At 32.0% G+C, this 24,436-nt stretch overlaps 1 protein-coding gene across 1 annotated transcript; it reads left to right on the top strand.

The window, feature by feature from the left end:
* The first annotated feature begins 3,856 nt into the window (after positions 1 to 3,856).
* LOC131950132 (uncharacterized) lies at positions 3,857 to 19,965 on the top strand. Its single transcript, XM_059312175.1, has 9 exons — positions 3,857 to 3,974; positions 6,372 to 6,556; positions 7,654 to 7,858; positions 9,106 to 9,405; positions 9,787 to 9,900; positions 12,468 to 12,534; positions 15,173 to 15,454; positions 15,803 to 15,917; positions 17,192 to 19,965. Exons 1-9 carry the CDS (start codon positions 3,917 to 3,919, stop codon positions 17,195 to 17,197), a joined length of 1,332 nt encoding a protein of 443 aa, XP_059168158.1. The 5' UTR covers positions 3,857 to 3,916; the 3' UTR covers positions 17,198 to 19,965.
* Positions 19,966 to 24,436: the final 4,471 nt, after the last annotated feature.

Raw genomic sequence — 24,436 nt, 5'->3', positions numbered from 1 at the left:
TACATCATAGACACCAAAATCTCTTTCTCGTTCACAATGGAATGCAAGAATTTGTATATGAAGCTAGCGTACCCGTACACGCTGCTGCAGCCTACTCGTACATACTAGGGTGACGAAAAAATTAAACAAGGGTTTCATAAACGCGTTACCGATTGTGTATTTTTAGAAGTGTGGCCTTGTTTTCTAAAACTGAGATAGGGGCATAGTAAAATGTAAACGACAACGGCTCTATATTTCTCGGGACATTTGTTGCTAAGGCGCGGGTTTGCTAAAACCACCGCTTATACATCCCAGGGCGTTCTGTATGAAAGTCTTGATTGTATGTTAATTACCCTCCGAAGTGAGGTTGAATACCCATCGGCGATGTTAGTGATAGTGGCGCCGCGTGAGTGACCGGTTACACTAGTGCAGGGAGCAGTGTGCAACTCCTGGTTCGGTTTAATCATCGAATGTAGAGGCCCACAGTGTCCTGTGTGAGGGTGCTCTTTAAAACAAATGTCGTGCCTTAGTGCTCAATGACATCCGTCGCCAAGGGGTGCCTTAGACCTCCTATGCTGAAGTTTGACCTTTGAATAAGTAATGGCCATTACCCTGCAGGACGCTGAATCAACGAATCGCATGCACTCAGCTGATTTAGTCATCAGTTATATTTAGTATCCCTTCGTATCAATGGTGTATGAGGCTCATTTAAAAAATGTATGCGCCGTAGTGCTCAAAAGGGAGCCAGGGGCGCATAGGGTCACATGAACGCAGTGGAGCCGGCTGATGCACCTGAGCAGATTGACCGTTGAATCAAGTAATATATCTGACCCGCTGTGCAGGACGCCCAATTAACGAACCACAGGTGCCACAGGGTAAAAGCTGGTAAAAGCTAACAGCACAGGATTACCGCCGGGGCGCCGCCATCCGGAATTAAAAAAATAATGGCAGAAAACTTTAAAAGGAGTTAGTTTCAGAGAAAAAATGTCTTACTTAAAAAAAAAAACACTGCAAGTAGCGCCACAGTTAAAGATAAATTAGATTAACAAATAAAATGTGATTAAAAATTAAACAAGCAGAAAAGAACATTGAAAATTGGACATAGCTTGTTTTGAAAACAGTGTAACGTCTGTTATCCAAAAAAATGGCTCTACTGTAATCATGGATGTTTAGTTCGATGGAATTTCGGGGAGGGCTGACAGTTGGAAGGGAGGTGTTGGTCTATGGGGTTGGGTAGGTAATTTTCCAGTTACTTGGGTATTGTAACTATGCGTTTGAATCTAAGGTACTGGATGCCAGAGGCGTAGCTGGGGGGGCGGGGGGGGGGGGGGCCCGCCCCGGGCGCCAACTCTAGGGGCCGCCATATGGGTAGAAAAAATGTAAAACTCATTGTAAGCTGCAGTTTTTAATTATAAATAGTCAAAGTTAAGAAATATAACGGCTACGAGCATTTGCAAACTGATTAAACTGTTTTTTACCTTCATTTTGCAACTGTAAAACATATACACCGGGGGAAAAAAGCGCTTTTAAGCTTGCCTAGATGTGGGGGGGGGGGGGGAGGGGGACTGACGCTTTTTTGAAGACTAAAATTGCAAAAAAAAAATAACACTGGATTACCTAACCGTTATCACTTAGAAAAGAAACTTATTGAACCAAAGCGTAATTTAGAAAAAAAAAACAAATTGTATTAAGGCTTAATGTACGATTTCACCACTCAGTTTTGTTAAGAAATGACGCGACTAGTTATTTGTAAAAATCTTACGATTCTGTCAACTTCAACGTGAGAGATCAGGTACTTTTACTTGATTGCATTAATTCTTGTCTGGATAACTCAAACCAACCCCAAAACCTTCCCTGGGCAACCGTCTAAGTATAACTCTGAAAGTTTTTATTGTTTTATTTTGGTGGTATTCGTATCTCCATTTAATTGCATACGTTTCATTAGTCACACATTATACTATTAATTTATCAAAATGCATGCCTTTATTATTATGCTTAATTGCAAGACTAAACATACATATTAACTTGCCCAAGTCATTGTTAGTACCGCGCACACAACATATTTTGTGCACACACACATTAACGTAAACGGAGAGTCCAGACAATTCTGTGAATTCCCGAAATCTATTTTTAGTGCTCAGTAAAAATAGCCATGTAGCTTATACCTAACTGCTCGTAGTTTGTGTGGTATTTATGAATATTTACCTGTATGATAGCCAGAGGGTAACTTACCCTGTAAACTTCGTAATAACATTGTAACCTTTCGCATTATATCAGCTCGATCACAGTTACCTAGATATCTAACCCTTTGGTTTCAAAACCATTATCCAACCCAATTTCAAAGATTTATGAGAATTCCATTTCCTCTAAAAATAGATCGTCAATGACTCAATAGCTTAGATTCCTAGATCTAGACCTACACTTACTGTAGAGAAACTTTTATACCGCGTTTACACTTACGACATGTAGGCTATACTATACATTTCTAGAACACAAAGCCCACCAAAAGTTATTTTTATCTGGAACAATTGTGTCCACAGAACATGTATACTTTAGCGTTCACACTTACAGAACATGTTATAGAGCATTTTATAAAACAAGCATGACCTTTGACCCAGAGCGTCTGTTATATAGGCCCAGAGGCCCAGACAATTAAAATAAAGAGTAATCAGAGTAAAAAAAACAACACGTAGATAGTAGGCTAACAGCTTTATTTTTTTAAAAGGAAAATGGTGTAGCCACGGTGCTTGCGATTCAACAATGAATTAATGAAAAATTAGAGAACATGCAAGATTTTATAAATTTTATTCGAGTGCCAGAAAATGGAGCTAGACAGTTTTTATAAATATAATGCTGTGTATAATACCACGGGTCGTAGACATTGCCCATATGTTATTACCCCTCCCTACCATCCCGCAGTACAATCACCCCTTCCCACCCCAACGTCATGGTAGCCTTTTCCCCAGCTTCTTTGCTTGTCTATATCCTTCAGAAACAGCTTCGGATGAACAGGGCTGAATATTTGTTTGTTGAAAGGCTCTATTTCTTCGAAAACTTGGATCTGCCAAGTTCATTAAACGTATTGAGATCGCCTTTTTTACTGAGTCTATTATTAAGAAAAAAGTAGATCTAGTTTTTAGAGTAGGGCCTATGTGACACTCATTCCCCCTCCCCCTTCCTTTCTTTAATTTTGTCCTATTCTAAACCTAAATAATTAGCCTTTACTTTTTTATCTGCCTGTTTTTATAGTCAGTTGATTATGACTTATGTGTGATCTCACGAGCACGGTACATTCTGGTGGGCCTAAAGATTTATTCATGTCAGTCGGAAACTGAAAAATATGTTGATACACTTAAAACAAAATATTGGTTAAGGAAAAATTGAAGTTACATTTGGTAAAATTATATTTTTTTATTAGGCCCTAATTATTATTTTCGTAATTAATACCTAAACTGGATTTAAAGCAAAATTGTAATGTCTTTGACATTACATTTTTTTTAAAATTAAAACTTGTTTGGGATTTAATCAAAGAAATAATAAGTAATTATAAAAATGTAATTTTTAGTAGGGCCTAGAGAAGTTATAAATTATGAAATCGTGGGCTAAAAAACTCAAGATCAGTATAGCCTATTTATTTTGCAATCAGCTGAGACCTAGGGCCATGGATGCGCTTACTACTTTTCGACGCATGCGCACTCAACTGAAAATTCGGAACATGTACTATGTTTTCGCTCAGCGAGCGTAGACAAAAACTTGACCCAGAACATAAAAAGGGGCGTTGTTTTGTGCCCTGCGACTCAGAAGATGTTCCATATACTCGTAACATGTTTAGTATACACTTTAGTAGGTCAAGTATAGTATACATATCGTAAGTGTAAATGCGGTATAATCGGAAACGCTAATCTAGGCCTAGACTAGTCTAGATTTAGACTCAGAAATGGACACTGTATTTCTATTACTTGATGTACTACTATTACAAATTTTAATCATAAACTGTAAGTTCCTTTTCCTTATAGATCTAGATCTAAATTCTAAATATTTTTAATAAAAAAAAACTAAATTCTAAAAGAATGCTTTATAGAATTATAATAGATAGATTCTAGATCTAGATCTAGATTCTAGCCCTCATGTCATATTTGCAATATTTTGTATCGAATCCACTCCCACTGTCTAGCTAGTCTAGCTATTTAATTATTTATTTAAACGAAGATTCCATATAGAGCTAGATAGGCTAATATTACTAAAGAAAAATATCAGTGTTTCTTCCAGACTTTTTTCTCCGGGAGGGAGGGAGGGGGCACTTGAAATTTTCGGGGGGGGGTGGGTGGGGGGGGGGGGGGGGGGGGGAGGTAGACTTTCTTTGGGGGGGGGGGGGCGACACTGTTAAATGTATATATTTTCTATATAAATTTCAGAGCCCCCCCCCCCCCCCAAAGTGATGCCTGGAAGAAACTTTAGTTGATACAAGAACTTTTACACTCAAAAGCCCCCCCCCCCCCCCCCCCCCCCCCCCCCAAAAAATTCTACCCTTCCCCCCCTGAACGAAATGAAATTTATATAATTATAATTTATATAAGAAAATATATACTTTTAACAGTGTCCGCCCCCCCGAAGAAAGTCCACCGCCCTTCCAAAAATTTCAAGTGCCCCTCGGAAGAAACACTGCTCACACTTCATTTCAAAGAATTGTCCTATCCATCACCCCCACCCTTTACACAAGTCCATGACACAATGCTCTCAGTCAGTAAGCTAGTATAAAAATGTTGTGATTTTAAAATGATTACTAGATTCTATCATGCCTTAATTTTTGCATGATAGCTTTTTGTATAAAAAATAACTACATTTTGGCAAGGATGTAGATCTAGTTATCGGCCTATCATAGTTCATAACTGTAGGCTATTAGTAAAGTCCTTTTTTTTAACATAATGGTCCATTGGGCAAGTGAAGTAGAGTTCACCTGTTTTGTGACTTTGGTATATGAAGGGATAGTGTGGTCTGCACTTTGCCCATGTAAGCTATTGGAATAATAAAAATATTGATCGAAATAAAAATGTAAAGTATAGTGAGCATTATATTGTAATTGTTTAACAAATAAAATTGTCCCTTCTTCCTAGTGTATAATTTTATAAAGGCTTTTACCACAAAAGTTTTCTATTATTTTATTTTTCAAATAATGTTTTGTAAAATTTTACTACAATCGCCCAGCTAAAAATATTGGCTTACCAAATAAAAAGTGTATAAAAGCTCAGAAAATTAAATACAGGAAACTAATTAATTTAAAATTTAATTAAAGCTCCAATTAAGTCAAATTTTATGTTGCATTGCCATTTACTCTTTAAGTAAGTGTAAAGTTTGAAAGAAATCAATCCAGTCACAGTGGTCAAAATTTCGCTTGCAATTTATTACGAAGCAAAAAGTAATAATCATTAAGCACAAAGAATAAGTGAATAAGCTAGAAAAACCTTTTGAAAATCAATAAATAATAATTTAGGGATATGGCCAGGTATAAGGTGAATCAAGAGAGCCAAATTCATAATAAAATTGCCAATCCTTCACTATAACAGGTGCATGACCCATAGGAATACTACCTTATGTGCTTGAGGCATATGAATACCTACTGTGTTGATGCTAGGATAGGTCAATCAGATAGAGGTTAGCAGAAACAGACTATAGCGAGTTGGTTAGAGAGACCAATGAAAGTTCAGGAGCTGACCCATCATGTGGGACAGTCAGCTGACCACTGAAGCGTGGGTCAGTAGTTAGATTAGAGGTGTTAGTGTTAGGTAGCGATTATAGACGGTCATAATATGTAGAGCTAGGGAACAGTTAGGATTGGTCATGGGTGTGCGTAGCTAGTAGTAGTAGTAGATAGTATAGGATAGGCTAGTTAGGTAGGAAGTTGATTCTGTAATAAAGAACATTATATTTTGACTTGGACATGAACTTGTGTGTGTTGGATCTTTTCATCATATTCATCACCCCCACTCTCACATTTGGTGGTTGCTGTTGTTCCCCCACGCTCACAACTAGTGGTGAAAGATCTACCCTGCAGCTCGCTAGGGACTAATTAACTCATTTCTATAAATTATAGTACCTACATACTAATTATGATAATTTGTTTTATTCACAACACAGATTTAACCTTCAACTGAGATAATAAAGATATATTAGTTAAAATCATAACTGGTACATATCATATAGATTTATTATGGATTTGAATATGCATTTGTCATTTTGATGCACTTTGATTTATCAATGATTTATTATAGGCCTATACCTGTTGTTTACTTTGTTAATTTACAACAGTCACCCTTTGAATAATCCTAAATTTAAAATAAAATTAGTGACTATAATTACCTTTTTTTATTTTTATTTTACTTTCTACAAACAAGGTGTCAATATAAATCTTGATGAATATAACAAGCAGTACAGCAACACAAAATGCAAGAGCTCGCTCATTATAAACAAAGATTATTTTGTCATGAAAGGATCAGTGGATTTCTCAGATGCTGGTAGCTCATGGGATAAAACAGTAACTGTACAAACCCGAAACTCAAGCACAAATGATTTTAAAGAGGTAAATAAAAATGATATTTATATGTGCGAGATATGTAGCACACAGGCATTGAATTCTTTTTTTAAAAAACATTTTAAAATAAAAATCACTGATTTTATTTTGTAAATTAAAAGAATGTACAAGGCTTATACATTTTATGTAACAATTTTTAAAAAAAGTTATGTTTAAATCTCTCAATTATCATGTGTAAGAAAAAAGCAATTAAAATCCATCTGACAAAAAAAAATGGTAAAATTGACTAAAATAATCACAAATACTATAAATATTTTGTGTGAGATATTTTGTCTTAGATCATTTATCCATAACACAATTTGTCATGATATATTTTATCTTGATATCATTTCTCTGTGTAATAATTTGCCCTGAGATCATTTGTCATGGAACCGGTTGAACACATGAAGGGGAGATTGTTCATAGTTAAAAACTGTAGCAGGCACAGACACATTGATGAGATAAGACAACACAAACACAATTATATTTAATTATAGGAATTCAGGTTTAAGCATATCAGATTTACCTTAGTTCACCTTTTACTAATTTGGAACATACTACTTCATAATTGCTGTGGCTCACCCTGTCTCAAAGAGTAGCATACTTTACTACACTTTGTAATATATACTATGTTGTGTAAAATTAAACAAAACAACAAATCAGTATTGACTGGTGATGCATAAAATAAAATGCAAAGGTTCTACTTTATTAAAATATGTGTATTTTAAATAAATACAATCATCTTAGATTAATGTTACTGAATCCTTGTTTGTATTTGTGTACTGGAAGCTTACATTTGTAGTTATTTATGTATTATGTATTGTATTTCAGCTCTAATTATAGTATACTTTGTTTTAAATAAATTCATACTGTAGGCTTATCATACATTACTGATCACTTTTAATGCAGGAAAACCTACTAGTTTTTCTGTCACATTGAATGTGTAAATAATTTAAGCCTGGCATTACTACTTTCATAATAAACAATATAGGCCTAATATTAACACATTTATTATTAGCAAATATTAAAATATGTATTTAAATATCCATTAACACAGTTTATATAATTACTTAAGAAGATGATCTTTTAAAATATTCTTACTGCAGATTTGCCTTATTTCTACATCTGCCACGGAAAATAAGGTCACACCTGATAGCTGCTACTGCAACGACTGTTCAGGTGACATTAAACATTTCACAATCAACAGAACTGCAGGAATGCAGTACAGTAAAGCTGAAATAAAAGTTATAATTCAGTCTTCAGATGGTGGTCTCAACAAAAACACTATTAAAAATTTACCAGAAATGATTTGTAAGTTTGCTGCCATTACTCTTAAGGGCATGGGCGGGTGATAAAAACCAAAGTAACCAAAATGCATATTTATAAACCTAATGCTATCATATCTAGCATATAGTTATAAATAAAAGTTAAGTCTAAAAATAAAAAGCTGGCCAACAATTTCTGCAGTTGCCTTGGTGATGGCAGCCATATGCTAACTATGATAACCTTATGCTAAATATTATAGCATTCTGTTTAGAAATTAGCATTTTGGTTATTTTGGTTTTCATCACCCGCCAATGCCCTTAAAAACAATACATTTATTTCTGTGCTTGTATTGCAATAAACTATTGTATCATGCATTCATTTAATCTCATATAATTTACCAACTTATTATTGTCAATAATATATTTAGGTTTTATTGTTTATACACAACTGATGTATAATTACTAAAGAATATCATCGTTTAAAGCGGATATTGTTACAATTTAACACCTGCTTTCATTAATATGCTGGGAGGAAAAAAAGTGCTTCTAAGTGGCTAATAATTTAAATGACTGAAATAAAATCCAGAGAGGCTTTCCCTAGACCTTCACTGTTTACCTCAGTAATGAGGTATCACGTGAATTAGCTTCAATATGAACATCATCAAATCATTTATTTTTATACAGTCAAGCCTTGGCTGTTATTACTACTTTTTTAGGTATTGAAGTAAAAAAATAGTTTTAACTACTTTATTTTTTACCTCTATTTTTATCTACAATTGAATATATAAATTATAATTTCCCTTAAAAGCATCCATCTATAACTCCTCCAAGTTTGTGACTTGTCTTCAGAGAAGACTAATATTCAATTTTTAAAGTCAATTTAAAATACAATGGGAATACATGGAAGGAGGTATTTGATACTCACATAGCATTATTGACAAAAAGTGTTCATTCAATGCTAAAGGTAGACACAGGTACAGAATATATTCAGTCACAAATTCATAAAGTACCTCTATTTTATAATGCACATTTTAATATTTTTAACTAGATTTATTAATGGTTTTCTTCAAAGCTATCCCTTCATTTGGTTTTCTTTATTGTAATATTTGATACATATTGTTTCTATATAAAGCTCATTCAAACTGATTGGGTTATGCAATTTTTCAAAAATTTCATGGTTAAAACAAAATTAATTTTTAATAGCATCTGTATTCTTTAGTAAAGTTCGATTGTATGATATTTTTAAATGTGTATAATATTGGTTAAATTACCATTCAAATTCTTATTTTTCAGCTTTAGATAAAACTACAAGCACACTGTCAGCAGATGGCAAAATATTAACACATGAAAACTGCTGGCCAAATTCAACATTGACAGCATCTGAAATTAGATTGTGTTGTCGCTCTGGTAATGAGCCTTGCACTTCTGTCATATATAAGAATGGTGTAAAGTCTAGTGGTGGCAGCTGCACTGATGTTGGGCTGATTTCTTCTGAAATTGCAAATCTGACCTTTGAACTTGAAATTTGTGGTGAAGTGCTCCAGACAGCCATTCATTCCTGTAAGATAGAAGGAAAAACTGCTAAAGATAATGGTAAACTGTTTATTGCATAAATTACAAGCAATAGTATTACTCAATATGTAGGCCTACCAATTATTTCTATTCTTTATTGCTTATGATTCCTCCAAAAAGCACAAGTCTCAAATTAGGTTGGTATTTGTTTCCGATATTAAAACTTTTTCTTAAGTCACTTCTAAGGAATGATGGCAATAGATTATTTGTATATACGTGAGCATTAATTATCTGAACTAACTAAAATCATTTTACATTGTTTGAGATTGGCTTGTTTTACAGCCAACTACCAATTAACTGAACATACACTTGGAAATATTTAACGTTTACTTCTATACAACACATTGGTGTGAATTTCATTTTATAGTGTGTTTAATTTAAAACTACATTTTTGTTTAACAGGGCCAACAGATTATACAACTCGGATCATAGTTGGTGTGCTTGTACCAACAGGCACAATAATAATAATAATAATCATATTCATATTCAGAAAAAAGATCAAAACTTTGTGGGAAGGTGAGTTGAAACTAATATTAGTTACACAGATGTATGCACACGTGAACTTCATTCAGAATCAGCACTTTTACGGGATCTGAAAATTTAGCCAGATACCGAAATTTAAATACTTAACCTTACCTAATTTTACCACAACGGAAGTTTATTTGGAACTGACGTTCTGGAAACTCACATTTAACCAGTAATGAAATTTAGTTTAATACAGTACTGTATCCAGAGACGAAATTTGACTCAAATAGAAATTTAACCACAACTTTAACCACAACCTGAAATTTAACTGAAATAGGAACCTTAACAGGTTCTAAATTTAACTGGAGACAGAATTTTATTCGAAACCGACATTATAACCTGAACTTTTTGGGTAATTTATTATATATCTGCATAAATTTCTAAAATTGGACATTTTTTTTTGTCTCTATTATCAATTACCTTACTATTATCGTGCATCATTTTCGGCTTGCCATTTTAAATTCTATATTTTATTCTTTGGGGGTGGGAGTGGACAATGGTAAAATTATGTATTTTCTTTATAAATTATAATTTGTTCGTTGGAGATGGGGGACGCTGGTAAAAGTAAATATTTTCTATATAAATTATATTTAGTTCGGGGGATGATGGACGCAGCAGATATTCTAGGATTAGACAAATAAATAAGGCGGTAATTATCACCAATCAATTAGATCATTATTTATGTGGAATTTTGTTTTGTTTTGAAAATTCCCTATTTGTTCCATGTGGCTTCATGTTCAACGGAAGTTTAGTTTTTTGCTTGTCTATGCAAGTTTTTATTTTCCTTGTGTTTTCTCTAGAGCGTTCACACAGACAGACAGACAGAATAGCATAACTATTATAGTGGTGCATTTTATACAGTTTTTTAATTTAGCTATTTACCTTACAAAATCTCTGAATTAATATGTTAAATTAAACATAAAAAGAGTCTAATTGTTTTTTTATTTGTACTCCACATCTATTTTTCTAACTACCATTTCAATAATTTTAATTTTCTAAATGCTGCATAGTTAAATAACATATCCTAATATATAAAAGCCCATGTGCAAACTTCTCTGTCTGCATGTCCCGAGCCTAAGAGATCAGTATGTTCAGCGATATATGGAGAACTTAAAGATACAGATTTTTATTGAAAATAATATGTTGGATGTTTTAAATGTATAAACTATTTTTTATTTAAAGAAAGAAAATAAAAACAAAGCAATATTCGAGTGTAGAAACACATTTTTAATTATGCAACTGGTAAAGTGTTTATAGTAGTGAATGCAATAAATAATGACATCACCTGCCACATGTTTAAACTACAGATACAACACTAACGGGGTCATTTTCCAATTTTAGAATATGAAGAAATTAACTTTTTTAGTCATATTTGATTTAAATCTAGATTCTATAAATCTGCTTATCAAGACATGTGCTATGAATCTACTTATCAAGACGTAGGCTATGAAATGTAGACAATTTTATTTGTCAAACTAATACAAATTACTTTAAAAAGCAACACAATGACCATTGAACAACCAGATTTTTAACTGAATCATTTATGTTTCTTAATCAGTATGTGCATTTAATATGTTGTGTTAACTAATAATGTATATGATTTGATTTTAATTTTTCTAATAGGTATTAGTAGCCTATGTTATTTTAAATGTTTCAGATTTCTAGCTATTTAGTTATTTCTTTATTTTGTCCTTAATATCATTCAACGTGTAGTAAAGCACATAGCGTTTTGACAAATAACTGTTTTATAAATTATTTTCTCCAAATAAGTACAACACTAAAAAGATATAGGACTATAAATCACGTAAAACGGGTACCCATGGCTAGTGTTCTATAATTGTATTCTACTTTTCTTTTTATTTAAAATATATCCTTTACACATCATGTATATAATTTTAAAAATAATTATGTTAAGCAAATGCAAAGTGAGTTATGTTTTTGAAACAGTCTTTTTTGTTAGCTAGGTTTTGATATTAATATAGAACCTATAGAACAGAACAAAGTTTAACTTTCTAGTAAGAGAAATTTTCTTTATTGAAAGAATTCACATTCATTGTAGATCTTCCTTTATGTTAACTAAGATTTAACTTGGGACAAATATCATAGTTTTTGCTTTACTTAAACTTAGTTTGTCTCAAGAACAAAAAATATTTGGAAGTTAGCAAATAAATAGCCTTTAAAAAAACAGAAGTGCTGCTTAATAATAGAAAAGAGAAAGCTTTTAGTGATTTACTTGGTAAACATGTAGTTCAAAATATTGTCCATAAAGGATATAACACTCTTGATAAGGGAAAGGGAGAATTTGAACTTGTGTGTTTATGTGTGATAAGGGGGATGTCGGAGTTTCAGAAAAGGGTTTCTCACACTTTTATATTATTAAAAGGGAATGTTGTAATCTGAATTTTAACTGTTACTTTGCATTTTAAAATGGTATTTTTGTTAATCATTGTTTTTCAAATGTATCAGTATACTCTATGTTGACTGACCTGTGAAATTTTTTTAGTAAATTTTAAATTAAAATTTTATTAACTTTTTTTTTATTCATGTAAAATTAAAAGGCTGTTTTAAGAAGAAGAAGCATCCCATTCAAAATCAAGATGCACTTCATGAAAGAAAACCACTCAAGTAGGTGTAAGAACAGTCATATTAACATATATAAACATAATATAAACATAGTGATTTTGACTAGTTTAATGTTTTCTTTAACAAAGTAGTATTTAAAAAATATATAAATGAAATAATTATCTAAGTGTAGAATAGTTTGTTGACTTTAACGGCTGTATGAAACATTTAAAATTTTTTCATTTAGCTACCATTATAGTAAATTTAAAGTCTAGGCAGAAAGGCATAGTGTTGACCACGTTATCCCATCTAGTGCCAAAAGTCACATTAACTTTAACTGGTGAATTCTATTTTCCTCATTGACTCTAAGGTTTTGAAAGGGAACTTTACTTACTTTTAGTATAGTTATGTTTATTCATCCATATGCAAAGGAAATAGTACAATAATAAAAACTAACAGAAAATAAACCGGGAGTGATCTCCCCTAAACTTTCTCGAATATTCTTATATAAAACAACAGGGGATGGGAACCCGGGCTATAGACATGATTTTTAATCCATTTTGAATACTTAAAGTTTTAAAAATAGAATAAAATCTAGTAGACAAAAGAATTGCACATCAAGTTAACGCCAAATCAAAAAGTGCATAATAGTGCGCAATATTATTAGTACTTTAAAAATTTACATTAGTTTTTTGAGAAATCGGAAGTAGCGTAAATTACTACTTCCGGTCAACGGAAATTACTCAAAATTTAACAGAAGGTAGAGAATTAGATCTTTTACATACATGTGATATTTCATTTATCTATCTGAAATAGTACTCAAGTTATAGGCTTTTGAAAAATTCAAAGTAGAAAAAATACCACTTCCGGTTATCGGAAATCGCTCAAAAGTTGATACGGATCTACGATTTTGATAAAATACTTATATATGAAATTTCATCAACCTAGCTTTAACGGTACTCAAGTTATCGTGTTTACACACGGACAGACAGACAGACATACGGACAGAATTGCAAAGTCCAGTTTTTCAGACTGGATTACGCATAAAACCTCTTAAATTTGATAAATCTGGATTGATAATTTTTGCCCGATTAAAATAAGTCCTCTATTCTTCGGATGTGATGAAGGACTGAGGTGTAATACGGTGAAAATTGTTAAAATTTCAAGTGATTTTTGTGCACGATTACAATACTTTCTCTATACTTCGTATATACGAGAAAGTAAAAATGAAAAATATGATCAATGTATTTAAAGAAAATCTATACAATATAGAAAATCAAACCTAGTAGCAGAAATATGACTACTTGACTACAGCTGTGCTATGAACACAATTTTCTTAACAGAATACAATACACTACATAATATTTTCTTTATTTCCCTACTATATGCATTATACACTGGTTATAAATGTAGTATGAACTGTAATATTTAAACCCTACAGTAACTGCACCTTCACTTACAGAGAACTGTATGAAAATGTATAGTATTGTGTCAGTGGCCTATCTGGTGATTTTGGTGCCATTTGCAGCCAAGTCATCTCAGCCATCATGACTAGGCTAGTGAGAGGATAAGTCCAAGCCACTTCATTGACACAAAAAACATAAGGCTATCTAAATTATCTAAAGACCCAAACATAAGTCACCTCGGGCGCCTTCCCATCGCTATGTGTCATGCATGCACCTGCATAGAGCTCGTAGCCTTTAACCATAAACTAGTGCTGATAACATTTAATTAAATTTTAGATTTTCCCTGGCCTGCTAATCTTAGATTAACCTTTGGGTTTTTGCAACTAGCACCTAGTCACTTACTATTTTACGTTAGAATAAACAATAGATTAACAGCCAACATTTGTATATATGTAAAATATATTGTAAGAAATAATATTTTTTTTTATTTTTAAATAAAATAATTATTTTTGAATAGCCTAGTTTGGTGGCTTTAATGGCTTCATAAACCATTTTAAAAATTTTCATTTAGCTACCTATTAAACTAAAGGGAAAATAAAGTTAGCAGGACATAGCGCTGACCACACTTTCCCTTCAAATGCCAGAAGTCACAGAAACAAGTAAACTCTACTTTACTTGTTCCATTTTTTTTTACTTTATGGTTGTATGGTTGTATTTGTTTTTGAAAATTCAACAGAAATATAAAATAAAAACTAAAATTACAATGAAAAGAAGATCTGCATATATAAGAATAATCTTTTAAATATTTAAAATCAAATATAGTACCAAAAATGTTTTATTGACAACTTGAAAATAGCTGTGCTGTGCACATAATTTTGTTAAACATAACACACAACATTACACAATATTATCCTTACTATCCCTCTATGAATCATAAACTGCTTCCAAATATAATAAAAACTGTGAGATTTAAACCCTACAGTTACTGTACTTTAATTTGCAGAGAATTTTATTAAAATGTATAGTATTGGGTCAATGGCCTATCTAGTGTTTTTGTTACCATTTGCAGTCTTTTCATCTCTGCTATCATGACTAGGCTAGTGAGAGGACTTGTCAGAGCCATTATGTCAAGTACTTCAGATTGGCATAAAAACATTAAACTATCTAAACGTGTTATAATTTTAATATGGAAACTAATTTTGATTCTTCATCTTTCTAATAAACATTTGGCCTAGCACTGCTGTAATGATTCAAATGTCTTAAGTTTAAGTTTAATAAGTGTTGTTTGATTGAAGGACAGAGGACATCCTGGAAGCTAAGTCCCTAGTCGACAGACTAATGGCAGCTGTTCGTAAGGTGACGCACACAAAGCTCACGAAGAAGGAACTTGATTGTCTAGAAGAGGAGTTTGTAGACATCCTAACCCAGAAACAACAGTCATTGAGAAAAGCCTGCTACAGGTGCGGGTCCGAGGAGCACTTTTTCCATGACTGCCCGAGGAAAGCTGAATGGCAACGGAAACAGCAGCAGGGAAACGCCAGTTCATCAGCATTGGATAGCGGATGCCAAAGCATGGGGTTTGAATCTGTTGACAAAATTAATGTTTTCTTTAACTAAGTAGTAAATTAAAAACCCTACAGTTACTGCACTTTGTAATTTGCAGAGGAATTTATTAAAATGTATAGTATTGGGTCAATGGCCTATCTTTGTTTTTGTTACCACCTGCAGTCTTTTCATCTCTGCTATCATGTCTAGGCTAGTGAGAGGACTAGTCAGAGCCATTATGTCAAGTACTTCAGATTGGCGTAAAAACATTAAACTATCTAAACATTGTTTAATTTTAATATGGAAACTAATTTTGATTCTTCACCTTTCTAATAAACATTTGGCCTGGCACTGCTGTAATGATTCAAATGTTTTAACAGGACTATTCAGGTCAACGCACTAATGGCAGCTGTTCATAAGGCGACGCACGAGATGCTCACGGAGGAGCAACTCGATCATCTAGAAAAGGAGGTTACAGACATCCTATCCAAAAAGGTTAGTGTTGTTTTTCTTTTAATCGTTTAAGTGATTATATACAAAAATTTATTCCCTTCTTTGTTCAATCCTTTTCCTGAAATATTCAAATTTACTAAACTAAAAATTTCTTGGTTCCGACTGTCAAATAAGTATGTTGTTTTTTTTTAAAAATTGAGAAACCACATTTTTTAAAAGAAAAAGGTTTATTATTCGATGTTTAAAACATTCAAATGAAATCATATGTTATCATAAAGCTGAAATCTGTATTAGCTATTTTTCTAGACCTGGCTAAACAAATTTATTTCTCACCTTATGCAGAGTTTATTCTAAAATAGAAGGGACGGAGTGGTCTAGCATCAGAGAGCTGGACTGCTAACCCGTAAGTCTCGAGTTCGAATCTGGGTTCAAATCAGTAGACCGTCCCTGAGTCCACCCAACTCTGATGGGTACCTAACTCACGTCAAGTATAGGTGGCTGGGCGTAGTGCTGACCACACTATCTCTTTATATGCAGAGGTCACAGAAACAAGTGAACTCTACTTCACTTGCCCCATAGACCGTCAGGTTTGAAAAGGGAACTTTACTGACTATTCTAAAATAGCAATAAGCATATAACAATTATTAATTGAATCACATGTAAAAAGTTGAAACCTTGAGAAAGCTAATTATTGTTAATTAACCTCTTCCAGTTAATTAACCTCCTGATATTACACCTTAGATTGATTACCCCTTTTTCATTTAACTCTGTCCCTGTTCCCCATTTAAAAGAATGCTAGCATTGTTCAATCAACTCAACAATAATGTTTTGTTATTACTTATTTGAGTTAATGGTTACTTTAAATTCTTTGTGAATACTATATTAAAAAATCCTTAATAAAAACAGTCTGGAAATGTTGTAAAAAACCTATTTACTAATTTAATAAATAGTGATGTATATATATATATATATATATATATATATATATATATATATATATATATATATATATATATATATATATATATATATATATATATATATATATATATATATATATATATATATATATATATATATATATATATATATATATATGTATATTATTAATTTTAGTTTTAAAAATGGTACCTGCACAACTTTGAGTGCTTGACCAAACATGGATATATTTTGTAATAAGATGTGTCTCTAAGTAAATGATTTTTTTAAAATATGTAGTTAAAATTTAAGGAGGAATATATTCTATCAAATAACAAAAATGCTATATTAGTTTATACATGAACACTTTTTATTTAGTATTCTTTTTTTTCAATTAGAATTGAAAGACAGTTCTGAGAGACTGACTGATTCAACTCTACAACAACAAAATGTCAATGCAAACAGACCTGATGATCAGAGTCAACCAGATGAAAATAACTATCTCAGAGAAGTTTAAAAATAGGCATGATAAAAAATATTGTAAAAGATTAAATGTTTAAGTGGACATGCAATAAAAAATTATTTGATTATGCAGTAAGAAGCAGAAATAAATGATCTTCTTTAAATATATGCACCACTAATCAAATAACTATTAAGAAAGTGTAGGTTGCTAAATAAATTGGAGTAAAGGTATTAAATAGATAATATACTTTACTTTTCTTCAGATTTTCTTACAGACATACTTGACTTAGTCCTCTTTAATCTTTGAGGAGCATACGGCCTAAACAGTAATCTTTACTTTGTTTCCCTGTAGTCTTTAGTTCATAGAGAAGACTATGTTATTCTTGGGCACTTTTTCTTTCCCCTTCCCTGGGTTTCCACTCAAGCACATGTTGTGTCACAATATTGTGTACCTTTTTCCTTTACAAATGATCAGGCTTTTGTTGTTTTGGTCTGAAAATTTAGAAGTTAGAATAGAGCAACTATTTAATAGATTACCAGAATCTAGCAGCAATTTAATTTTACAATTTTGAATCTGTGTTCAATAAAACAGACAATGTTGTTGACATTGTTGTAACCCAAACGTCTAGAAGTCCAATGTCTATCTTGATGCAATAGAATGTCTCACTCAGAGTTGTCACTAGTGGCCATCTTTCTTGTGTCTGTGTAAGTAAAACATAGTAAAACAAAAAATTGAGCTGTTTATGCATGCTTGCATGAATGTACACAATATGTTATTAAACCTTATAACTTTTTTATTTTAGGTCTCTAAGTCAAATTGTATGTAATATTATGAATATATATTTAATATATATTTTAATCATGTTTAAAAGATAGATCTGATTTAAATTCAAAAACAAATTTTGAATAATAAATTTTAACCAATCATTATGTAAAACAGATACCTTATTTTTCATAATTTGCTCATGAAATAAGTATCCAGTCTTTAGTATAATTTACAATGATTAATAACTTGGACTAAAATTAGTACCTTCAGTAAAAGGTTCATTGTATAACTGACTTCTTAAACTTTGAAGAACATATAAAAGTCAACTTTTGTTATTCAATGCAATTACTGTGCCAACACTGTTAAGAGTTTGAAAGTCAGATATTTTTAATGAAGTGTCTAATTCGCTTTGTATATTATCTAATTCTCTGTTATTTTTTTAAACATTTTCTATCAATCCTTAAAATAATGTTTTTATTCATTCCCAAAAAAAAATTAGCAAACAGAAAAACTTGCACATACTAACTTTTTTACTGGTCAAATTTTGTAAAAAAAGGTTTTATTATGCTTCATTGTGCATGTGTTCATTCATTGCTAAAGTCTTTACATTATACATTTTTTTTAATACATCCCTTGCACACTTTGTTTTTCTAAGCTGTTTTTATTTGCAAATTCTTATTGCACATTTTTCTGGACACCATTTTGCTTCAATATTAATGTGCCTTGTTTGGTTAATTTACAAATAAATTACTTGCTTTTAAGTGCAATATCTAATAATGAATATATTGGAATAAAAAAAATCAAGTTATGTCATGAAGCTTGTTTATGAATATTGAAAAACAATTGCTTTATTGTTTTAATTACATGAGTAATTAAAATTTGATTTTATGCATATTTTAGGAACTTTTAATACAATTTATGCACTTATTTTTAGCTCCAAAAGCTCTCCCATAGGAAATTGCATATTCAAACTTAAAGCGTAGTATTATTAAAACATGTGCATTATAAAATTTTATAGTGGTCTTATGTATAAATTTTCTACTGATTACTGTATTATTTGTTAGCACTTTTTTAAATAATAAAATATAGCTTGTAAAAATAATTTTAAAAACTTAGCCTTACAGTAATGTAAATAAACTAGGTTTAACTATGACCAGCAGATATTATAATTTGTAACGATTAAACTAATTTTACATACAGTATTAATTTCTTTTAAATTAAATTATAATGGGTTAAAGAACTCTTTGAAAAAAAATGAAACAAACATTTACTGAACTCTAGAAACAGATGAGCTCTACTGCATCTGTTCCATGGACTGTCAGGTTAAAAAGGGAAACTTAATTTTTGCAATAAATCAAAGCCCTACGTATGAATGGTGTAGTAAGCTACAATAAATATTGCTTTGAATGTATTAATTCATGCTTTAAGTAATTTGTGTGAGTTAAATGTATATATTAGGTTTTGAGTTTGAATACCTTTTAACATTGCAGTGTGGCAAAACACTTGTTGCTAGGGCAACTAAATTATACTTTTAAAAGGTTTTGATTCTACTAATGAATAATGTAGAACACCAAATGACACTTTAGTGTTATTGATTCATCCTATTTCTCTGTATTTCTGATAACTGTATGACAACACTTTCAATATGCTTTTTTAATATGCTTTATGCTTTAAATACATATTAGGTTTTGAGTGTTAATAAAGATTTTTTTTTTAGTTTGGCAAAAACACATCTTGTAGGTCAAAGCAGTTAAAAAAAAGAATGAATATGTTGACATAGTTTTATTTTCAACTTTCAATACATGCTTTAGTAAAATGTTTGTTTAAAATTAAAATCAATGTATGAAGGAATCTAAAATTATCTTTACCTTCGAGTTTTATACTGTCAGGTTAATTATTAATTATTACTGAGTTTTATGATTATGGTGATTAAAAACTTTTAGTATTTTTTTTTTTAAGTTTTTAATAATATTAAAAGTAGCTTTTTGTGCTCTACATTAATTTAGGTAAATGGAGATTTCTAATTATATGTGGCTTATTACAGTTAAAGTTATATAAAAGTTTTTTATGTTCCTGTTAAAATATAATGTATTTTTTTTTCATTTATTAAATTCCTGTTTATTCTAATAAACATTTTTGTACAAATATATTTATATATATATATATATATATATATATATATATATATATATATATATATATAATTGTAAATTTAAATCTACACATTTTAAAATCAATAAAACAAGAAGTCATATTAATTTTTTTTATTTAAATGTTTTTTGTGGCCATAATTAAATCAGAAACACCTTTTAACCATTTTGATGCTTTTTATTGTTGTTTAAAATGTATTGTATCTGGAGTCAATAAATATCCCAGCAAATACACTGAGAATTTTCAGCTTGTTTTTGTTACTGTTACTGCAGTTAATAATAGTTACGTTTCTCTTAATACATAGACAGAAAAACAACTGCATGTAATAGATTGAGATAATTGTATTGGTATTATATTTATATTGTTATCTTGAGTGATGTCCCTTACTTGTGTCTCTCGTCACTTCCGTCCTTGCCGGTTAACAATTAAAGCTGTTTACATACTCATGGCTTCTGTCTCCGTTGTATTCATAATCTATCTCATTGGCGACGAAGGATAAACATCTACTAGAAAGAGCACCTACTTACGCAAAAAAGAGGTTTGCTAGAGCTTATTAGCTAATTATTTCTAGAATTATGGCGCTGTATGGCCAAATAAAACAATTTGATGCGAATGATGAAATCATTCAAGATTACCTAGAGAGGTTAAGCTTTTACCTAGAAGCTAACAACGTGACGATAGAAGCCAAAAAGAGAGCTGTTTTGTTAACAGTCATAGGGCCTCAACAATTTAGGCTACTAAAGGACTTATGCGCTCCAGCTAGTCTAAATACCAAGAGCTTTAACGAGCTGAGCAAATTGCTAACAGACCACCATGCGCCTACCCCATCAAAGTTTTTATGTAGAGCTAGATTTGACAGTAGGACTCGTCAACCAAACGAGTCAATATCAGAATATGTTGCTGCTTTACGTCATTTAAGTAGATTTTGTGAATTCGGCGAAACGCTGTCTGACAGACTGTGTGAAAAGTTTGTGACAGGTGTAAACAGCCCTGATATTCAAAGAAAGTTGCTGCTCGAGTCAGATTTAAAATTGGAAAAAGCAATACAACTTGCAACCTCATTCCAGCAGTCATCAGATGCGGCGAAATCTCTTACGCCTTCAGGGATCCATGCAGTAAACAGCAGGTTAGTCAATAAACATCAACCCCATCAGAGCATTCCAACTTATGCTAAACAGCCTGCTCGTTCAAATCCTAGATCTAAATCTAGTAATAATTATCAAAAATGTTATCGATGCAAAGGTCCCCATGCATCTCATCGGTGCAAGTTCAAGTCTGCAACTTGTTATAAGTGCAGTGAGCAAGGTCACATGGCTAAGGCCTGCTTTGCAAAGTCTTCGTCTGTTGCTAAATCTAGCCAGTCAAGACAGTACCGCAACCAAAAGCAGCACTATGTTAACTCTCACCAAGACTACCTAACCCAACCAATGAACCACTCTACCTGTAAAAATGCTCAAACTGATTCGCAACCGGATTTCAGCCTGTTCTCTGTTAAATCAATAAGTCATGCTCCCATCAATGTACAAGTTAATATCAACGGTAAGAGCATCAGCTTCCAACTTGACACTGGAGCATCTCTAACAGTCATAACAAAGAAAGATTTTGACGCTATCACTGGAGGATCAGTGCCTCTACAGCCATGTCACAAGTGTCTAACAACATACACTGGTGACAATGTTCCGGTAATAGGAGAGTGTATGGTTCATGTAAGTTATAATGGTCAAAGTGTTAAACTTCCTCTTCTTGTGGTTGAAGGAAATGGACCGCCATTACTAGGTAGGAACTGGTTAAGTGATCTTAAGTTAAATTGGGAGAGTATTTGTTCATTGAAGAATGTAAAAGAATCTAGTCTTACTTCACTAGATAAAGTTATATCTGAAAATAAATGTGTTTTTGGTAACTCTGGATTACTAAATGATAGAACAGTGAAGTTAAGCATTAAAGATACAAATCCAAGATACTGCAAAGCTAGAGTTCCACCTTATGTAATGAGGAATAAAATTGAAAATGAGCTAAGTAGATTGGAATCTAATGGCATCATAAAGAAGGTAGACTATTCCGATTGGGCGACACCCATTGTGCCAGTGTTAAAGAAGGATGGTTCTATAAGAATTTGTGGAGACTACAAAACTACACTGAATAAGCAAATAGAGCTAAATAGGTACCCTATACCTAACATTGAGGAAATTTCTTTGAATTTGGCAGGAGGAGACAAATTCACTGAATTAGACTTTAGTCATGCTTACACTCAACTAGAACTGCATCCAGATTCAAAAGTCTATACGACAATAAACACACATAAAGGACTCTACCAATATGAAAGACTATGTTTTGGCATATCATCTAGCCCTGGAATTTTCCAAGCTGTCATGGACAGTATTTTTAAGGATATTCCAAATGTTTGTGTGTACTTTGACAATGTGTACATAACTGGTAAGAATGGTTGGCCTGAAGAGTCTGTGAATGATGACTTAAGGCCATATTAAATAAGAAATAAAAACCTTTGTGAAGATAATATAAAAGATGGAGAAGATACAGTCCATTATCAGTCAGAGCTACCTAAACAAAGTATTTGTAACTTCATAAATGATTATGGTGATATGGCAATTTCAAATGTTTTAAAGAAAATACATTAGTAAGAAGGAATGTGATCATCAAACAACTTTGCTAACATCATTAGCACTTACAGAAACTAAAAGAAAATAAAAGGGTAACATCAAAAGAAAAAAAAAAAAAGATTTTTGCCATTTAATACACCCACTTCAAATACTGGATCACAGTTGCAAAGTGATATGGTCCAGAATATTACTCATAAACAGTATTTTTGGTTACCAAAAAGCACTATCAGATTACCTGAGGAAATTGATCAATCAAAGAAATCTATGTCAGTCAAGGATCTGAATAACAGCATAATACTTTCAGATGCCAATTCAAAAATAGTTCCATTAAATCATGACAAACATTCATTGAAAGAAAATTTGCAGTTAATGATAATGTGTATCTAAGAAACTATGGGAGAAAGGAAAAATGGATACCAGGTCAAATTGTTCAAGGTACAGGACCTGTGTCTTATAAAGTTAAAAATAACTTGTGCAGATAATAAGTGTGAATCTGTCAATCCCACCAAATCTGAACAGTTCACACCAACTCAGTTGTTTCACAACCAAGTTCTGTTGATATGAGTGAACCAAGTTGTCTGGAGTCAGAAAATGTAAATTCTGGAGTTAATGATTTAAATCCTAGACCTCCTGAGATAGAGAATCCAGATGGTCAGAATCTTGAGTCACCAAATCAGAAGCCACTGAGAAGGTCAAACAGGACAATCAAAGTCCCAAATAAGTTAGACCTATGATTCTAAAGGTCAAAAGGACTTTGACATTATTGTTTTGTATTTTGATTATGTTGTAGCATATTGTGCATTGTTTGTAAGGATGTAATCTACCATAGTGTTCATGTTACAATATAATTGGTGATTTTAGGATACTATCAATTGTTCTATTGAGAGATGTGTTATTGTGTTCTAAGGGTAAAGGGATGTAATAGATTGAGATAATTGTATTGGTATTATATTTATATTGTTATCTTGAGTGATGTCCCTTACTTGTGTCTCTCGTCACTTCCGTCTGGCCGGTTAACAATAAAAGCTGTTTACATGTTAAGGGCTTCTGTCTCCGTTGTGTAATTCTTAATCTATCTCACTGCACTTATCTCTAACTCTAAAACTTTGGTCTTTATTGTGCTAATGATAAAAGGTTTGTTTGTTTTAATAATTTTATCACCAATGATATTCCTAAACATGCAATCGATTTCTATTATTCTTTTTTGAAGGGTTTTATTTAGTTCGCTCAGTATGCGTAAGAACTTTGTGTAGCTCTGCTAATTCTGAAAATATTAAATTAACCCACTTCTTATTGTCCGATTGAGCTGAAATTTAGCATAGCGGTAGTTCTTCGATGGCATTGCAATAATATCGAAATTTAATCCTATCACATTGCTAATTATTCTTTAAAATTTAATATTAAAAAAGTACTATACTATTTGATTAAAGTGGAGATAACAACATTAAAAAATTCAAGCGATCGCTTGATTAGGGGGCCGTTGAGGATAAACTATTTTCACTTCACGAACTAATTAGGGGTAGATTACCTAGTTTTAGAGATCACAAGCTACTGGACGGATTAAAAAAAAAACATGTTGCCTAGCATCACAATGTGACTTCTTACCTCATTCAGTGTATGAACTTGTCCCATAGCAACTTTTGACT

Source organism: Physella acuta, unplaced genomic scaffold (genome assembly GCF_028476545.2).
Source record: "Physella acuta isolate Inbredline_101_S28 unplaced genomic scaffold, ASM2847654v3 ptg000738l, whole genome shotgun sequence".
Classification (NCBI taxonomy): Eukaryota; Metazoa; Mollusca; class Gastropoda; family Physidae; genus Physella; species Physella acuta.
This window is presented reverse-complemented; position numbering and strand designations above follow the sequence as displayed.